Source organism: Nelusetta ayraudi, unplaced genomic scaffold, assembly GCF_046127955.1.
Source record: "Nelusetta ayraudi isolate G7.1 ecotype Tasmania unplaced genomic scaffold, CSIRO-AGI_Nayr_v1 ptg000168l, whole genome shotgun sequence".
In the NCBI taxonomy this organism is placed as follows: domain Eukaryota; kingdom Metazoa; phylum Chordata; class Actinopteri; order Tetraodontiformes; family Monacanthidae; genus Nelusetta; species Nelusetta ayraudi.
Window position 1 is genome coordinate 2288357 of NW_027466218.1, and position 18692 is coordinate 2307048.

At 44.2% G+C, this 18692-nt stretch overlaps 1 protein-coding gene across 5 annotated transcripts in view; it reads left to right on the top strand.

Annotated features, from left to right (window-relative positions):
- Positions 1-18426, top strand: part of slc2a9l2 (solute carrier family 2 member 9, like 2) — a 69134-nt gene extending 50708 nt beyond the window's left edge. For all 5 annotated transcript variants that reach the window (XM_076014471.1, XM_076014473.1, XM_076014470.1 and 2 more), the window contains exons 12-13: positions 8413-8540; positions 17971-18426. In XM_076014471.1, the coding sequence (XP_075870586.1) occupies positions 8413-8540; positions 17971-18159 (317 nt within the window). In that variant the 3' untranslated portion in view covers positions 18160-18426. The remainder of the gene's footprint in view (positions 1-8412; positions 8541-17970) is intronic.
- Positions 18427-18692: the final 266 nt, after the last annotated feature.

Genomic DNA, 18692 nt, shown 5'->3' on the forward strand with positions numbered 1-18692 from the left:
TGTCTGCCTCCAGCAGGTGTTAAAACCGATCTGATTCGTCATCCCTGATTGGAAGGAGAACTGCAAAGTCAATATTTATTTATTTTTGCAATGACTTTAAAAAAAAATGAGGAAAATAGGTTTTTGCCTTAATCCTGACTGGCTTTGTCAAGAGTTTACAGCAACAAGCAAACTCATATAAACTCACAGGTTGCCCAATAACCTTCCAAGTTTTATCTCTGCTTTCCAAATGCTTTCCATGGGCTCTTGGCCAGGTGGAGGACTCAGATGAGGTCAAAGGAGGTTGACAGCGTCCCACATATAAATAGATCCAGTGAAAACGAACTAATATCTATTCTCTTCCCTACTTTCTCCTGCATACACTTAGGTGGGAGATTTATGGATGTAATATTAATTCTATGTGCACACACACACACACCTGAGAGTTGCTTGTTAATGGTGAGGAAACGTTTCCTCCGCCTACATTGGGGAAGTGTGGCTTCGATCCTCTGTCAGGGACCTGTCGCCTGCTGGAGGGGTGGGTGTCTTATTTCCCGCGGGAGGCGTGGTGGCGTTCAGAGATTCTCTCATTCGTCCCCTTATCCCTCTCCCTTTTAGGTGTTGCAGGCTTTTTCTTTCCTGTCAGTGAGGTGGATCCTCGCTCCTTGTGTCGACCGCCGGTCTCATTCAGACCGTGTCCTCCTACCAGTTCCTCTTTTATGTACAACCTAGACGCCGCTTTATGTCTGCAATTCTGTGCGTGTGGTGAAATCCAATTGCCTAAAAAGGGAAAATAAAAAAGGCGCTAACAGGATTTTTATGTGTGGGGAATTAATCTGCAGCAGTGGGCTGGTTTTCCTGAACACAACAAGATGCAGTCCAAAGTTGAGCTTTGCATACACTGATGGCCTAGTGTGATACACACAGACAGTCTTGCAGCATGCTGAACATTTCGAAGCAGGCTGTTTTCTGTCTTCCTAATGCTGTATTTGTTGGTATTCTGCCAGTTGAAAAGTGTCCATTTGGGGCCTCAGCTTCAAGTACTTATTCACAGACAGCGACACTGTCTGTCTCTCCCAAAGCATAGGCCCAAAACAAAACAAAACAAAACAAAGAAAGACGATTCATTGTTAGACTTCAATTTAATAGTCCCAACAGGGACATTTGGTTTCACTGGCAGTACACACGGAGCAAAAACAAAAGAGAACATTGCGTGTCAATAGACATATTACGAACAGTGATAGACAAAAGGGCATCAGCGGGGTCTTCCACTCAGGATAGCTATAACTGAGAGGACCGGGGTCCTGCTTGTACGGCCTAAGCTAATTTTTAGCGGCCGGTGTCTGCATGTTGTATTGAGATCGCAAAGGGACTGGATCTGTCGTTCAACTTGATGAGGTTGGGTGTTTGGAGACCAATAATTGTGGAAGCAAAGTGTATGATGCGTCCTAGTTTTGTCCCGTTGGTGACAGAGAGCATGTACAGCAGTACAGAGGGTTTGGCTGCACAATGCTCTGGTAGAGGAGGAACAGTAGGTGAAGACCTTTGAGTCCTAATAGCAGTCTTAGAAGGCTCCTTTTCTGTAAGTCTGTGCTGTCTAGAGTTATACCAAGATCCCACCGTCTGGTTGTCGATGATGATACAGGATTGAGGTGAGGGGTGTGTGAACATAATGTCTTTGGAGTTGACGTTGAAGATGATTGTCCTTACACCACTGAGCAAAGTGTGTTACTGGGCAGTGACAGTCCGGAGCAGAATTGGTGTCTGAAAGGAGTGTTAGAATGACTGTGTCGTCCTCATAATGAAGGTATGTGATGGTAGTTGATGGGTCATTAGTATAAAGGAAGTATGGGTAAGAGCTCAACACACATCCCTGCGGAGCTCCAGTTTTGGGTACAGGTGATGTGGCTGAGTCCACTCTCATTTTTTTATTGTCTGGCCGAGGAAGTCTTAGACGAGTTGGATCAGATGGGGGTAATGTTGAGGTTCTGTGTTTCTGGATGGTGTTGAATGCGGAACTGAAATCAACAAAGAGAAGCTTGGCATAGTTTCCAGGTGAGTCCAAGGGCTGAAGGAGAAGTTGCAGCAGGTATGCCACCGTATTTGCTGTACCTGCTTTAGCATTGTAGACAAATTGGAGGGTATCCGGATGAGTAGTGAAAAACGGTGAGATAATGTTTAGCAGGATTCTCTCGAGACATTTCATTACAACTGATGTCAGGGCAACGGCGCGGTAGTGGTTGAGCGCTGTGGGTGGAGGTCTCTTGGGTATTCGGATGACAGTGGATGTTTTCCACAGGTTGGAAGGATTCCAGGAAGAGTTAGTGCAGAGCAAAGGTCACACAGCTTGTATTCAAGGTACATAAGAAACAGAAAACAAAACATCTAAAAGGACTAATACTTTTGGTATGGAGTACAGAATAAAAGGGCTGACACTGACATGCTACAGAGTGGCAGGTCTTTAAGGGCTGCATGGCTCCACAGCCATCCTTAATGAAGAGGATGAGAGTTTTGAGTCACTCTGAGGTGTTTTGCATGAAAAGCCTCCCCGCTGCTTTACTGGCTCAAAGCTATTTCACATGAAAGGAAAGCGGTGGCAGATATTTCGTTTAGATCACCACAGTGCGCCAGACTGCTGCTGAAAGGCTGATATATGGAAGGTTTAGCTCTGTTCCCCCATGAGGCAACATCTGACAATCCCCGTTGTGCTCCTGATGACGAAATTTGACACTATTTTTTAGAGGCTGCAATGGGTGCAGCTGTAACTGAATAGAACATTTTTGTTTTCATGTTTTCACATGGTGTGTAATATATACATCTGGTAGGTGTTCAAGGGGGAAACAGAGAGAAGAAATGTCACATGACTTTTTATTGTTCTTTATTATTGTTCATTTTCATTGATATGTATCACATATTTTTGTGAGTTTCAAAGTCTGCAATGTATCCCAAGGAGTCTGTTCAAGTTCTTATAAGGATAACTCACTAAAAAAAAAAAAAAGTACAGTTTACAGCCATTTGCTACTGAGCCCTCTGGAGACTGCGGTGACATCCGCGTAATCAAAGTTTCAGCCTTGGACCCATTATCCATTTTAACATTCCTTTTACCAGCTTTAAATCCTATTTTCTGCCTTCACTAGTCTGGATTTTGCTGATGTTCACGGTTGCGATTCTCCATCCCTTCTACCAAGATCCTTTTCAGCAAATGAAAAAACCCGAGCGATTAATCGTCGTGTGTTTCGATCTTGTCGAGGAGCCACGGCATATTTCTTCCCTAATCAGGGCCACGGGTTGGTGTCACGACTCTCTCTCCTGAGCAATACAGACTTCCAGCTGCAATCAGTCGCTCAAGCTGTGAGCACGGACGACGGCTCTATTATCCCGAGCACAATGTGAGACCTGGTCCCTGTGGTTCTCAGTAGCAGACTTCCTGCCTTGTGAGTGTCAGACAGAATCCACTCAAATGGAGGTGGCTTAGCGTTTTTGTTTTACTGACCAAAGAGAGCTCCAGAAAACAGAATATTTAGCCCTGCATTTATCAGCTCCCTGCCAAGACTGCTGCTTTGTCCGACCCTTCCATACAGCCAGGGGTTGTGATCACTAACCCGGAAGAGGTGTCACAAAGGTACAAGTCCCCTCGGTACATCAGTTCATGCTGACTTCTATTCTCAAACGGGACATTTTGTGAACATTTCAAGATCACTGCCGTCGCCCCACCACTGAAGCGTGTGATACAAGTAAACCTCCCCTATCTCAGAACAGTACCTGACTCAAAAAACAAAATAAAACTAAAACGTCGGTAGCGATAATCTTCCTCAGCTAAAAGGTGACACTAAAAGCAAAGTTCACAGTTGCTTGGGAAGATAAACTGCAACCGTCTCTGTGATCATCTGCAGCGATATTAGGCATAATTACACAGTATGAACAGGTGACGTTCAAATCGTGCGTCAGCAAGCACAAAAGAAGATTGCACCTGCAAATTGCTTTACCGTGGATCTGGTTCACTTGTCATTTTCCTCATCCACTTCATTGAAGATAAATACGCACAGTTGCTCTCGCCAGGTTTAAATTTTCTTTTTTTGTGAACATGAATCATCCTGTGTCACTCCCTGTCCAATCAACAATTTGGTTTGATTCACTTGCAGCTAAAATAGTACCTGACACCAGGAAGTCCCTTTGAATGGAAACGTTTAAAACCCAAGAGCAATTTCATCATCGCATTTTGTTCTCGTCATCGTCTCTTTTCTCTCTACTTGACAACTGTTCACCGTTTATCCAAGAGCCTTTTCTCACTTCTAAAAGGGGACCTAGGGAGTCACAGGTATTTGACCTCATCCCCACCCTGTAAGCATGTGAGTTGTTTTGTGATGGTGAGGGGGACAAAAGCCACAAGTGGCCACTTACAAGGCAGCCTCAAGGTCTCTCCTCAGACGGCTTAATCCCTGATTCACACCACAATCCGCCTGAGCCCAACAAATCACGACGAATGTGGTGCACAGGCGAGTCCTCATTATAACGACGGACTAATTGGAGTTTTCTCAAGCACAAATACATCCTTCTAATTTGGTAGCACCGGTCTGCCTAATTATCCGCCTTTGCAGAGAACACCGGAAACAAGGCTTGGTTCATTAGGTGATAATTAGCTTTAAAAACAAATATACTACCTGAATTCAAAACCGCCCCCGTGAAATCAGTTGTCGGTGTGCCACCTCTGCGATCACAGTTGACTTTCACACAAGATAAAAACAAACACTGAAATGAATCGGTGGTTCTGTTGCTTTTCGTTTTTTGTCATCCCAGCAGGCAGCTGCTGTCAGATGGCAGCGTTGCTTCCCTTCAATAAATCCTCATAATGGCAACCCTGTTATTTGCCTCCCCTGCTACAGTTTGGCTTGTATAAGCAAACAAATGTGATTCATGACACAGTCTCCTCATTTATGGCCCCTGACTCCTTTTGGTGGAGACACTCCCGCAATAAAGCATTTGATTTCCCTCCTTGAAAGCTTCTGGAGAAGGTGTTTATCACATTGTCAATTTTCAAACTTTTTGGCAGCGCTCCGCTGCTGCTTGGCAAGTTAAAATTCCAGCGAGAGCAGCGTTCCTGGGACTTAAGTGTGTCACACAAGCTGATGTCATAAAGCTCGTGCAACGTGGCTCATTTGCATATTGCTGCTCCTCTACCTCCCGCAGCATCCTGCAGGATTCGTGAGCGTCTCGCGGCCCGCACTGATGTGACTTCCGCCTGGATATGTCGCGTGCGTTTGAGTGGGAGGGCGGCGCTCTGTTAACGTGACATGATTATCCAGTCATGTAAACAGACTTTCCTGTGTGAGCGCCAGCGTTGGATGATAACACAGACGTACATCTGCGAGCGGCGGGGCAGGCGGCATGAGTCATTTGTCTTCCGGAGCCGAGGCGCTGCGCTGCTCACAGCGGAGCCTGTCACACTGATTTATTTTTTTTACGAGCATTTTAGCGCAGAAAAGCATTAAAGACATACTTTACATTCTCTCTTCCACCTCCTCTTCCAAGATAGACCTTAAGTGTGGCTTTTTTCGGAAGAGGAGCCGGCTAAGATTCTAATCAGAGCTAAATTTGCAAATGAAAACTAGCCCGCCGGCTCAGCAGATCAAGACTCGCACCGTCTTTCAAGTGGGGCCAAGACTCGCTGAACCTGTGACATCCCAAGCCAAGACACGAGACACAAGATTGCCTCTTGAAAGAGAGTGTTTTGGCCGCACGGCTGCCGGCATTGTGCCTCCTCATTTCCATTCATTTTTGGCAGCTGATGTGAACAGAGCCTGTTTTTCTGAGCTTCGGGGCCACAGGCAGCGTCCATTCAGACAAAACAGCCGTTAACAAACCTCAAACTTCTGCCGCTCAGTCTTGCTGTACAAGTTGCACTCAACAGTGCATCACAGCCGGAGACTTTTCCTGGATGAGGCGGCACGGCTCAATTAATTTGCACAGTCTGCCTTCAAGTCCTGTGGCCAGCTGGCAGCTGTCACCATCACACCAAGGAGTAGATTACAAAGGTAGACATTTACACTAATCTTCGCCTTGAGTCTTTGTTATGAAGGAACATAAAGTTGTAGAAGCTGAGGTCCCTCCTCCACCATCTACCACTATTCCTATGGTGGTTAGAAAACAGAGTTCTGGAGCTGAGCTCTATGTGACATCATAAACAGTACTAAAGCCTCACTGATACCACCCCCCCCCCCAGGTTTGAATAACCTCTGTCGAGGATGAAAAAGAAATATCTGAAATAGGCCATAAAATGGGGCCTTTACCATGTAATTTTCTTTACATTGCTTGACAGGAAGAAATGAGGGAAGGTTTCATTTCACATGGGTTTTAACTGAGAATAATCTCAGCTGGATGCCGTGAAAAGAACCGGCTTACACATTTATTCTAATTAGCGCGTGTGTAGTTTAACCTCAGGGGACCAGAGACCCTCCCAGTCGCAACTGAACTGTTAAATTAAAAGTTCAATGGAAGGTGATTTGTCTTTTCTTTAAAAAAAAATCTATATTTGCTCTGCCCGTTTGTCATACGCCTGCAAGTACACTCACTCACTCACACACACACACACACACACACACACACACACACACACACACACACACACACACACACTTTTCCTATTTGAATTAAAACCACTCACCAATATTTATTTTGTGTACCACCAACATGTTCCACATCTCACTGCAGCCATTGCCTACTACTCATGTGACCTTTTCCTAGTTTCCTATATGGGAGAGCTTAGTCTATCTTAGGCATCCTGCAACCTTCAATGGATAAATAAAGAAATTATTCTAGGAGTGCACACCCCACTTAGTAGATACTCGAAGTTCAACCTTTCTATACATGGCACTAATTGAATTTCTCTAGCGTGCTTTAGCTGTCTAAGCCTTCCTGGGAGACATGCTGCAAGGATAAACTGCAACATCCACAATTTTTTTTGAAGAAGGAAACTGTTTGTTTGTTTTTTTTAAATTCCCTGCCTGTGGGGGAGGAGGTAACAGAACTAATGTCTTTAACCATTAATAATGAGGTTAGTATACACAATGGGCTGCAAGCCGGCCAATGCTGCCTGTCACAGCCGAGTGGGGAGGGAAATTCTGTGAAATATGGGGCTCTATGGTTAGCTGGCTCTCTGAAATTGCCTTGTGGAGCTTTCAACAGCGGTGGCTTTTGGTTCAAACTCAACACGTCTTGGCTGTCACGGAGGCATTTATTCATTGGGCTTCAATGGGCTAGATAGCACCGAGCTCAGATAAGACCTGACATAATGTTATCAAAAGTGTCTTGACTGCAGCGGTAATGTTCCCCTTATCATCCTGGTTTTGCATGTCAATATTTTTTTTCTTCAATAAGTGACAGAGATATAAATTTCTCCAGTGAAGTTTTCTTCTTGTGTGGTTGGTTGCATGAGTATTGCTCACATCCATCCACCAGAAGTCAGCAGCTGCCTACAAGCCAAGGATTTGCTTAAGCGTTTTGGGAACAAATTAATCTCAGCGGTAAGATTTTGTTTAGAAAAAAATAGCCGAGGGAAAAGTTTGTGATGCAATATGGTTGAAAATTCGATTGCCTGTTTTTTTTCTTTTCCGAAACTGGTTCACTCTTGCATCCACAATCACAACCAATCACGTCTACCACTTGGGGTAAAATTTTGGGGGAAAGTTGTTGCATTTCTCTCCAAAACAACTGGGTTTTTGCTGCCCTTTGTTGCGATGAAAGTAAGCCGTGAACGGCTGTTGGCTCCTTCCCCTGAACCCCCTTCTTTTTGTCCCTTCCAAACATGGAGGAAGTCTAAAGCACAAGATCTAACGGGAAGTTAAAACCCAGCATTTCTGCTGGAGGCCATAAACAAAGGGCAAAAAAAAAAAATCCACTTTTCCTCCTCATCAGTTGTCTTCACATGCAATGCTGTTTGGCAAGACGGCAAACAAACATCAGTGTGGTTTTTTTTTTTCAATCTTGTCGGCAAAAGTTCCCGTCAAAACATAAGTTCAGAGACTTCCTCCACAGTCATTCCAGCAGTCCAGACGCATAATATGTTGGTCCAGACGGCACAACGGTGGAGCCAGCTTAGTTTACAGTGCAAAAGCAACATTTTACGAGTTTTGTTTCTCTTTCACTGAGTTGCTTTATACTGAAATTCCAATAGAGTCTCTGGATGAACTACTAATGAGCTTGTTGCAACAGTTGTTTTCCCCGCCATGGCACCCAAATGTCGACATCTGCTGTGGGTTTTATATTTGTTTTTTACAAGCTCGCCCGAATCCCCAAATTGTTGAATAATAAATGGGGGCAACATTCATTTTAGGGTGAATTATGCCTGAAGGGGATCTTTTTATATTACCTTCTGTTTCACTCTGTTTTTCACTCAGAGCAACTATGGCTGACCTTGTCTCCTGTCCTCACCGTCAGGTGGAATCCCCTTCATCCTGACCGGAGAGCTGTTTGAGCAGTCGTACCGCCCAGCTGCCTTCATGATCGCCGGCACCGTAAACTGGTTGTCCAATTTTGCTGTGGGCCTTCTGTTTCCCTTCGTCCAGGTAGGTCACTTCACCTGAGCTGGCGTGCATCTGGAAATGTCTCAACCTGTGTCCGTGGGTGGGGACTACTGAGATGCCCCCTCCACTCTCCCTCCCCCTGGAATCTGCTCGCCAACCAGAATCTACTTGGACTCAACATGCAGATTGTCAACAACACAAAACCCACATTTGCCGTGTTTCCTGCTCTTCTGCTTCATTTTCTTTTCTGAAATCATTAACTCTCTCGGCTCATTACATGTAACTTTAAGAGATTAGTTTGGCTGGTTTATAAAATGTTGCCTTTTTTGTCACACACCATCAATTGTGTGAATAAGGCCAATGAGACGACAGTTAAGCGTGAAGCAATTTGCAGTCTGGAAGATTTGTCACATCTGCTCTTAGACTGAGTGGAAAATTGGCCCAGAAGTGATACTCATTAGACTGCTTATGTGCGTGCTTGAGTGTGTGCATGCATGTGTGCATGCGTGCGTGTTCTTATCAAGGAAACTACAGTTGTCTCGCAGGTAGCTTGGGCTTCTTCAACACTTTCCTTTGATTCACTGTCATTGTTGTTGTCTGCACATTCACAAAGACAAACAAGAAGTGTTCCGGCCTCATCGGACAAATTCCTCGTCTATGGTAAATGAGACCAAAACGTGAAGGGCGACACACAAAGGTTTTGTGGTGTTTATAATACATTTTGTTTGTGTTTTGAAGTGGCTGGATAAGGAAATTAAAACAAGGTGGAAAAAAAGAAATTTTAACCCAAAAGTGACGAACCAAAAAGAGATGGAGATTCCGGGCAAAAGGATAGAAGTGAGAGGAAGAGAGAGAGAGAGGGAGAGAGAGAGAGAGAGAGAGAGAGAGAGAGAGAGAGAGAGAGACCATGACCAGTATCCCTCTTCCCTTTATGTCCAAATTGACAAATGGTGGGTCAGCTTGTGTAGGAGGGAACAAACAGGAAGGTCGAGGAGAGAACACCTAGAGAACACCCAGGTTGCTCCGGCGGACTTCCTGAAAAAAAACAAAAAAAAAAACACAGATCAAATAATGAAAAACAAAACCTTTGGCATTATGCAGGCTGCTCTTTTGAGATTACTCACAACAGAAAATTGAGATTGAAATGAATGAATGGAAATGTCCGTCATTCTAAATGAGTAAGGCACACACACATACACACACACACACACGCACGCGTACACACACACCCACACACACACACACACACACACACCAAACATTGGATCCAAGTTTGGAAGCAAAGTCAAAACTAATCATTTCTCAGCGTTTTGTGTGGCCTCTCAGTGCCAGTTCCTTGGCGCTGAGCTCAAGGAACTAATTATTTCTACTGGTCTCAGGACGACTTGATTGGATTGTATCCGGATTGGATGACACATCCTTTAGAGAGCAAAGCGCAGAACTGCTGTTTCAGGTCTTGCAGTATGTCCCCTGAATAGCTGAGCAACCTTTTAAACACCCGACGCTGTGAGTCAGAGAGGAAAGTTTTGCCTCTAATTGGTGTTTTAAAAGAGGACATAGACTCGAACCTAATGGAAAGTCTCCTCTGTTTGAACTTAGAGCTGCTGCCTGACTTCAAGTTCAAAAAAAGTTTGCATAATGTGTAAAAAAAAAAAAAAGTTGTGCAATCTCGATTTCACCTGTAAACAAATGTGGAAGCTGCTTAACTCAGAGAGGAATCCATTCTGTGGACTTTTTCATTCAGGCTGAAGTGAGTCGATATGATCTCAGTCAAAGTTTTAGTCGTGAAAAGAAATCCTTCATCATTCACAATCCTCTAAAAATAGAACATTTTTGGATTTGAATGTAAGAAGTTGAAAATACTGTGAAAAAAAACTACTAAAATATGCTATTTGTGCGTGATTATTTTCCATCTCCGGCTTTCACTATAAATGAGCTCCACTCTTAGTTGTCTGCGATGAAGACACACTTCTCTCCCTTCTCTCCGTCTTCTCGGACTGAACTCCCTCCGCCAGTCTTCACACCACACTCGTCCTTCATCATTTCACGATAACTTTTGACCCTGAAGTAATGAAATTGAGACAAAAAACATTAATCTGTAATGAGCACACTGAAATTCAAGTGTATCTTGTTTTTATGATTTAAATATAAATATGTATTTAACTGTTTGCACATCATAAGTTGCTGCTAGTTGTAGAAAACATCTGTTGCACTGGAGATGCTCTCAGCAAAAACGTCATCTCTTCAGATCATTTCATCCTTCACGGATGAAAAAAATGTACCATGCAAAAGCCACAATCAATTTAGTAACACCGAGGCTGGCTACCAGCTGCAGTTTTGGCTCATCTGGAACAATAAGTAAACATCATGCGAGCAACATGCTGCTAATCTGTGGCTCTGAAACTGGTTTGTGAGAGAGTTTCAAAGTTAGTCATGGTCAAGATTTCACGGCTTGCAATAAAGCAGCTGCTGTATCCCGACAGCCGTCATTCTCCTCCCTCACCTTTTGCTCATTGTTTACTTCAAACTCATGCGCACGACAACTGCAACGCCTACGTTCCTGCTCTGCTTCTCGTTTTCTTTTCTGTCTGTTGCCATGTGTGGACAGGTGATGCAGGATGTGTCGCGCACTGACGTCAATTCAAATATGTAACAGGCTGCGCTTCTGTCAAATACCGCAGGGGAAACTGGGGAGCAAACTCACCAAGATGATGTTTTTAATCTCTGGAAAACAAAAAGTGCAATCAGTCTGTCGGCCTTGGTGGAGTGTAGAAGTAGGATCCATCTGCAGTGCTGCAGGCAGCCAGGTTCTACTGTGCAGAAGAAAAAGGGCTGTTAAAAAGTGAAATTGGAGAGAATAACCAAGTTTCCATGAAGTGCATTTCGAAGATTATCACAGTTTGTTGTTACAGAAGCAGCAAAACTTAAAAATAAAAACAAAATAAAAAAAAGTGGGTCAGCAAAAGAGTTTGCTTTCCAAGCTTTAGGTTGTTTCTGTATGTTAAGAGACAGAGCAAATATGAAAAATGTTAAATGGAGGCAGGTTTACACAATAAACTTTTTACACACAAGCTGACATTGAGCTTGGTCTGCTAACCTATAAGAATAAACACAACTTGGGCAGCAGACAGTGATACCTGGAACCCTCTCTACCATTCTGCCGATGCTTTTATTTCCCGCTGCTTCTCCCTGCGGCCACTAAACGTTTCACAGCCTTGCTTAGTCGCACCAGATAACTGAAGGAGAGCTTTTGTTTTCATTTTTTTCATGACCGAATCAAAATGCTTGACTGTCTTTTATACACCAACTTTTAGGGAGTATAAGTGAAGCTAAAATACTTTGTGGTACTGAGCCCAATGATGAGGCAGAAGCATTTATTTTGACCACTTTAGTTTGTGCACTGAACAAAGCAAACTTCACATCATGTCCAGGTTTATTAGATCCGTGCAGCGGAGCTCGTTGAAAACCTGCACGATCGTTAAAGCCTCAGTGTGCGTATGTTGCCCGGGGCTTTATTGTCCCCGTGTGGAAACGACCCAATCTCAGCTCTCTGCCCGAGGGAGAATTCATTTATCTAAGATCTGACCAGAAAGCGTTTAAAAGCTGTGTAGTTCCTCGCGGTTTCGCTGGAGGCTCGCTGCTGCATACCTGTTTACTCAGTGGCACTTTCAGATGCCTCCACAGTATCAAACCGTTTCAACTTTTCGCGATCCTCGCTGTGGCTGTAAACAAGTGACGCGGTTCGGCTTGGCCGTTCAGCTGCGGGCTCCTCATCAGCGTGTTGGCTGACAGTCAGCAGAGGCACTGCACTGTTGGGCTGAGGGCACGTATGCTTTAGTATTGGGGGATGTCAGGGGTTGGGGGGCATAAATAATTTCTTAACGTGTCAGTGCCCGCAGTCAGGTTTAGTGCTATTGTGAAGGATCTACGGCACAGGAAACACAATTACCCTTCACTGCGGGACTCCATTAAAGCAGCGTCGCCGACCCTTATAGCACTGCTCCGTCGCCTTCACCGCCTTCACGTCACAATCACAGCTACGCACAATGAAAGACATGTCACCACTAGCGGCCTTGTGTGCAGCGTGCCTGCAGCGTGCCTGCAGCGTGCGTGTGCGTGCGTGCGAAGGAAAGCGGAGGTTGTAAATGCTGCTTATAAAAGGTTAATCAAGGTTATCAGTGCGTTCTGCAATGAAGTTAGAAGAAGCGTTTACACAACAGCAAGGGGCCATTAAACAGCTACGTCCATTAGTAAGCTCTCTTTTGCTACTAATGGATTCCCTTTGCGATGTTTGCCCATGTGCAACAAATGGCGCTGATGTAAGTAGTGCAATTTATGCAATAAAACTGTGCATGATTCTGAGCGATTCCTTTCTTCTCTTCACTGTTCCGCATACACACACGGCCCTCGCAGCGGAAAATAACTTTGGCACCATTCCCTTCATAATTCAGTGCAGATTTGGTGGCATCTGTTAGAAGAAAGCTGTCTTTGTTGAGCAATGTTTCATATCTTATAATTGGGTTATTATGCGTGCAAGAATTGGACATATATCTCTGTACTTGAGGAGGGTCTTTTGAAAGTAGGTTTGTCAATATTTACACGTATGTTTACCCAATAATTATGGCTTTGGGGTAAGCTGTATTCTAAGAAGGAACCTGAAATGGGCAGAAAATTGCACCTATGGCATTGTCTGAGCATTTGTAGACCCAAAAAGACCCCGTCTGCATCTATAACCACCATACAGAAAAAAAAAAACATCACTCTGCATATTTGACTTTAGTCTTTTATTTATTTTCCTATTTTACAAAAATGCAGCACCTCACACACAGAGACATACAACAGCACACAAACAGGAAACAGCAGCAGTTCGTCTCACTGTATTTCTAAGGGCATGTTCACGCAGACGGACTGAAAAGACATTGACCCGCGACCTTCTGTCGAAGCTTCTTTTTCCTGCTGCCTCTGCAGATAAAACCATAATTTGTCCTTTCAGTCTGCTGCACCAGAGTGCCATGTGAGTGAACTCAAGAATAATAATAAAAAAAAGAAAAGGTCATGCTACGCTGAACCACTGCATGAGATTGCGAAGTGTGAGTGCAGGATCAGTGCATGGTTTAGTTTTATTTTAAAAGAGCGCAGTAGAGAAGTAGGAAGCACACATGCTGTTGTCAGTTTTCTATTTGTCAAAGTTGCACACTGGGGAAACTGGCACATTCTTTATTTCCAAAGCTTGAATCTGAAAATACAGACAATTTATTGCGCTGTGGGTTATGTGATTACTTTTAGTGTGTAAGTGCTGGGACTGGAGCGTCCACACACAGTTTTCCTTGCTTGCCCTGAGAAATCCAGTCGTCTTTGAGGACCAGCCTGGACGCTGGGAATGTCTTCTCACTTCTTTGTGTGGTTGTTTAAAGCCTGGTTGGAACAGGTGCTCGCGAACTGGTAAACACTTCTCTCTATCTGTGTGGCTGCCACACTGTCCTATATCCACAGAGCCTCTTCAGCCGTAACACTGCGGGAAGCAGTAATGTGCTTGCTGATGCACTAAAAATAGATTTCTAGTGTGTGTGTGTGTGTGTGTGCGTGTGTGTGTGTGTGTGTGTGTGTGTGTGTGTGTGTGTGTGTGTGTGTGTGCGCGTGTGTGCGTGCGTGTGTGTAACATGTTGTCATGCGGAGTTTGTGCCACCACAGTGGCAGCAAGCAAGGCGGCGCTCCGGCTGGGAGCTGTCCATGGTGCTGAAGGGTGTTGTGACTCAGGGTTGCAACAGTTGCGGCGCCAGCTTGAAAACTTGCTTTTGCACGTGAAGCCGCCGTTCACTTCCACCAAAACCAAATGTTCTTCTGTAATGTGACGACGTGCTGCAAGCGGCTGCGCCTCGCTTCATCCCGAGCCGCGAGCGTGCAGCGCCGCATGCGCACGGCAACAAACGGGCTCCCTGCAAGTCCTCCGTAGCCCCTGGCACAGTGAGCAGTGAGCATCAGCCGAGCCATCGGTGAAGAGATCACTGCTTTGCAGACAGTAGCTGCATTTCCATGACAGTTTTTCGCAAAATAAAAGCGATATTTCTAAAATTTTCGACAAAGTACAAGTGTGATTTGCAGGTGTTTCCATTGAATGGTGTGAAGCGCAAAAGCTGAAATTCTCGTAAAATCTCATCCAGCGAGACCCCACTTTGGGGAGGATGGAGGTACAAAACCTTTTATTTGAGAGGTTTTTCCAAGTTTAGATGTTTCCATTACCAGTTTTTTATTGCGATATTTAGGTTTTGCACAATTCTAGGTGTAATAGATATGTAGCTAGTGTTGAGTGATGGAGTAATCGGGCAAATACTGAATTTGAGAGGACGAGGTTAAGCCGACAAGTCGTGTTATTTTTCCAATGTTCTATTTGCTCCAATGATTGGAGACGGCTCTGCTGTGTTGTCTGTGATTCCCGCTGAGCCACACACAGCCTGCAATGTAGCACCGTGGTGCAGCAGATTGGTCCCAGAATTTGGCGTCTGCTCACTGAGGTTCCTGGCATTGGACGTCACTCTAGCGCAGGAGCCAGCAGAAGTGGTGTCGAATACATAATTAGTCAGACGAGAGGCAGAAAGCAAGGAGGCCCCGGCGCTACGGGGAGACTCTGCATAAATGAGAGTGGGCGATCAGACTGACCAACACCGCCACTGAGGCGAGGAGCGCCAGACAGAATTTGACCAATGGTTATTTATAGTCCGTTCATATCGCGCTGCTGGTTTTGTTTTGCCCACAGCGATGCTGAGGCGCAACGTTTCGCTGCGATGACTCACTGGTTCGGTTGACTGGCACCGGAAACCAGCTCTGACCCCGGCACTCACGAACACTGCGGCGGTGTCACATCTTTTACTTTCTAACCACAGCTGAGGTGTCACGACAACCTCTGCAAGACAGGACTTTAGAGAGTGACACACCAATATATAATAGTGTAAAAAAAAAAATGTTTGCATCTCTCTCCCTCCTCACACTTAAATGCTTCAGATCACTAAAGACCTTCCAGTTGTCATTCTTAATTCTTTTTCTTTTTCGTGAATCAAAAGAAAAAACAGTTCAAACACACGACAAAAACTAAGTGCCAAATGTCATAATGCATAATGCATTAGATCCAGTGTTGATGTTTATGAAAGAGACTTACAAAAAACAACAACAACAACAACAAAAAAAAAAAGATTTATTCTCCATTAACATTAATGAAACTGAAAAGCTAACCAGGTGTGAAGCCAACGCACTGCGCCGTACCAAGGAGGCCGAATTTGAATTCTGTATTTGCTCCTCGACACCTGCGACCTCATTTAACCACTGCTGAAGGAGATTCTGATGTCGTCACGTGGCGCTGAATATCAAACGCTTCATTTTATTCTCACCCACTTTCCTTTCTCTTTGCACTGGCACATGCCAATAGATCCCTTCCAGTGCTGGGCCAAGCAGTGCAGCCTATAGTCAAGGTTATGTGTTGTGCTGTGCAGCATTGATCATCACTGGTTACCATGGCGGGAGGGTGGGCAGCTCATTCACTCACTCATTCACACAGCATGCATGATGATTAATTGTCATCAGCATATCTAAACAGGCAGCAGCAGCTCGTTTATTGCACTCCACGAGGCTACTTATGTTCAAAGCTCAATCCCATTGATTAGTCTGCCGTGCGTCTCCATTCCTTTCTGGAGTTGCTAATGAGTCGGGGTTTACCTGATCCATGGGCTGCGAAGCCAAACGATCGTTCGTCTCTTTGCCGTCACGGCACCAGGGGATGACAACCTCCGCTAATCCATAAGGACGTTACCGTCACACACCGACCATTTTATTCCAAAAACCCTGTACATCTTTGTATACAGTCAATATATCATGTGCACATGATTTACACACTAAGAAAAAGGAATAAATAACAGATTCCAATTGAACCGTTTGGATGTGTTCAATTATTTTGGTGAGTAGGGTTATGTGAGGTACTTGTCAGTAGTCAGTGTATTAGAGAGAGACAGGACAGACGAGGCCTGACCTTCCAAGGAAGCAGCTCTGAGCACCCGCACAGAAGCTGAGCTATACATTGTAGCAGAAGGGTGCAGGTGCTTCGGGAGGTTTTTGCAGTTCTTGTGTCAAAACAATGCAAACCAATGTCTGTTTAAATGTCTGTGATATAAATAGAAATTTACATTGCCATGGTTTTGCTGCGGAAAAATGCATGGACATGTGTTTTTCCGATCAAGGTTTGGTATTATTTAAACACTGAACAATGTAATATCAGCCACTTACAGCTTAGACTATGCCGCGGCAGCGTGGAGGAAGCCAATTATCAAACAGGCAGAGTTGCTGTACAGTATTCACATGCAACACAGCAGCAAACATGGAAAATAATTGGCTGTTTATGTCTGCCAGTCAGGAAGAGAGTTGACCTGTTTTCTTTGAGGTCAAAGCTTTAGTTAGTGTTACAGTGGAGGTAATTAATGGCGTGCAAGCCTAAATAAGAAGAAATAGGACCAGATGCTGGATCTCACACTAGATGAGGAGAGGCTTTAGTGTGTAAACAAGCACTGTGACCTGCCTGTGGCAGTAAATGTGCATATTGTAAATGATAGATGCATTTTTTTTTTTTGTATGGTCTCATCTTCCACGTGATCTCCTCTCTTGCTCTCACAAACGTCTCGTCTGGTTCCCTTCGGTAGGAACTACCTTGTTCAATAGGTCTGCTTCATGAAAGTTTCTGAAAACTCACAGCGTTGACGATGTAGCGGCTGAAATTAGATCAATATGTGTTTGAATGCTCCTGGAATTTGCATTTTGGAGTTTTTTTAATACCAGTTACGTAGCAGGCGAGCGCTGTGACCTCACAGCTCAGTGACCCACCACTGGGGGTCACTCTATGGCCTCAGGCTTACACAAGATCTCCCTTTCACACACGGGCGAACACACACACACACACACACACGCACACACACACGCACACACTGTCACTCCATCCCTAAATCTCCCTCTGGGTAATCAGTCTGTGTGTATTTTTAAAGCTTCGGCTAATCCGTACTATTGGCACAGCCTGCTGGACCCTGTCTTTAGGTTCCTGGGCTCATTTTCTCTTTCTCTCTATCGCTCTCTTTTTTAGTTTATCACGGGAAAAATATGCTAATTTTTACCCCGTAAAAATAGAGCACCCATGAATTCTCTGACTTGCGTGCAAACACCCGTCCCAGTGCGCCCGTCAGGCATTTTTCAGGAGAGAATCGTCATCCCGTTACATCAGCACATCGGGGCAACACGACAGATGAGTGAATGACTGACTGTCCCTCCAGAGTTGATACAGGCTGGAAAATGACAGGATTTGGTGCCATCAAATGCTGAAATCTCAATGTCTAAATTCATCACATTTTGTTCCGTCTGATCACTTTCCTTTTTAAATGCTCCAGTTGATCTGTCTTATCACTGACTGTGTCTTTTTTTTTTATTGTGTATGTTTTTGCAGGAGACGCTGCAGTCCTACGCCTTCCTGGTCTTCGTTGTGTTCTGCCTCATGGGGTCGGTCTACCTTTATTTCATCCTCCCGGAGACCAAAAACAAAACGTTTATGGACATCAGTCAGAGTTTTGCCAAAATAAACAAAATTCCAGTCACCCCGCCAAGTCAAGAAATGGATGAGGTGTTGTCGCTCTAATCTGACAAGGGTTAGGGTACTGTAGAGTGCACTGTAGTAATAACTATGGACTGAAGAAAAAGTGTTTTTGTGGTGTCTTTTTTTCACAACTAATTGTTGTTGTTGTTTTGTCCTGTCGGTTGGTTGTTAGGAATTTTATTATATTGTTACTTATTAAACAAAGAATGTATTTTTTACACGGAAATTGTACTTTTGATCTTATTTGTAATTTTTTTTTTTTACTTCCAAATGTAATTAGATAATATTAAACAGTTAATCAGCTTCAAATGGGATGTTTACATTTGTATTTTTAGGGTTTTTTGGGGTTTTTTTGCACTCAAGTTGCATGTAGCACTAAACAGCCAGTGGCAAAAGGAAGGAAGCGAAGCAACATTAATCGTAATAATAAAGAAAAAAAAAACTCAGAGGCAATTGTTTTTTTGCAGAAATCCGTCGTTTGGAGCTCTTTGAAATTATTGAGAACGGAAGGCAGGCAACTAAAAGGTCTTCCAGGTTCTGCTTCACATATTGACTGAAACCAGACAGGACAAACA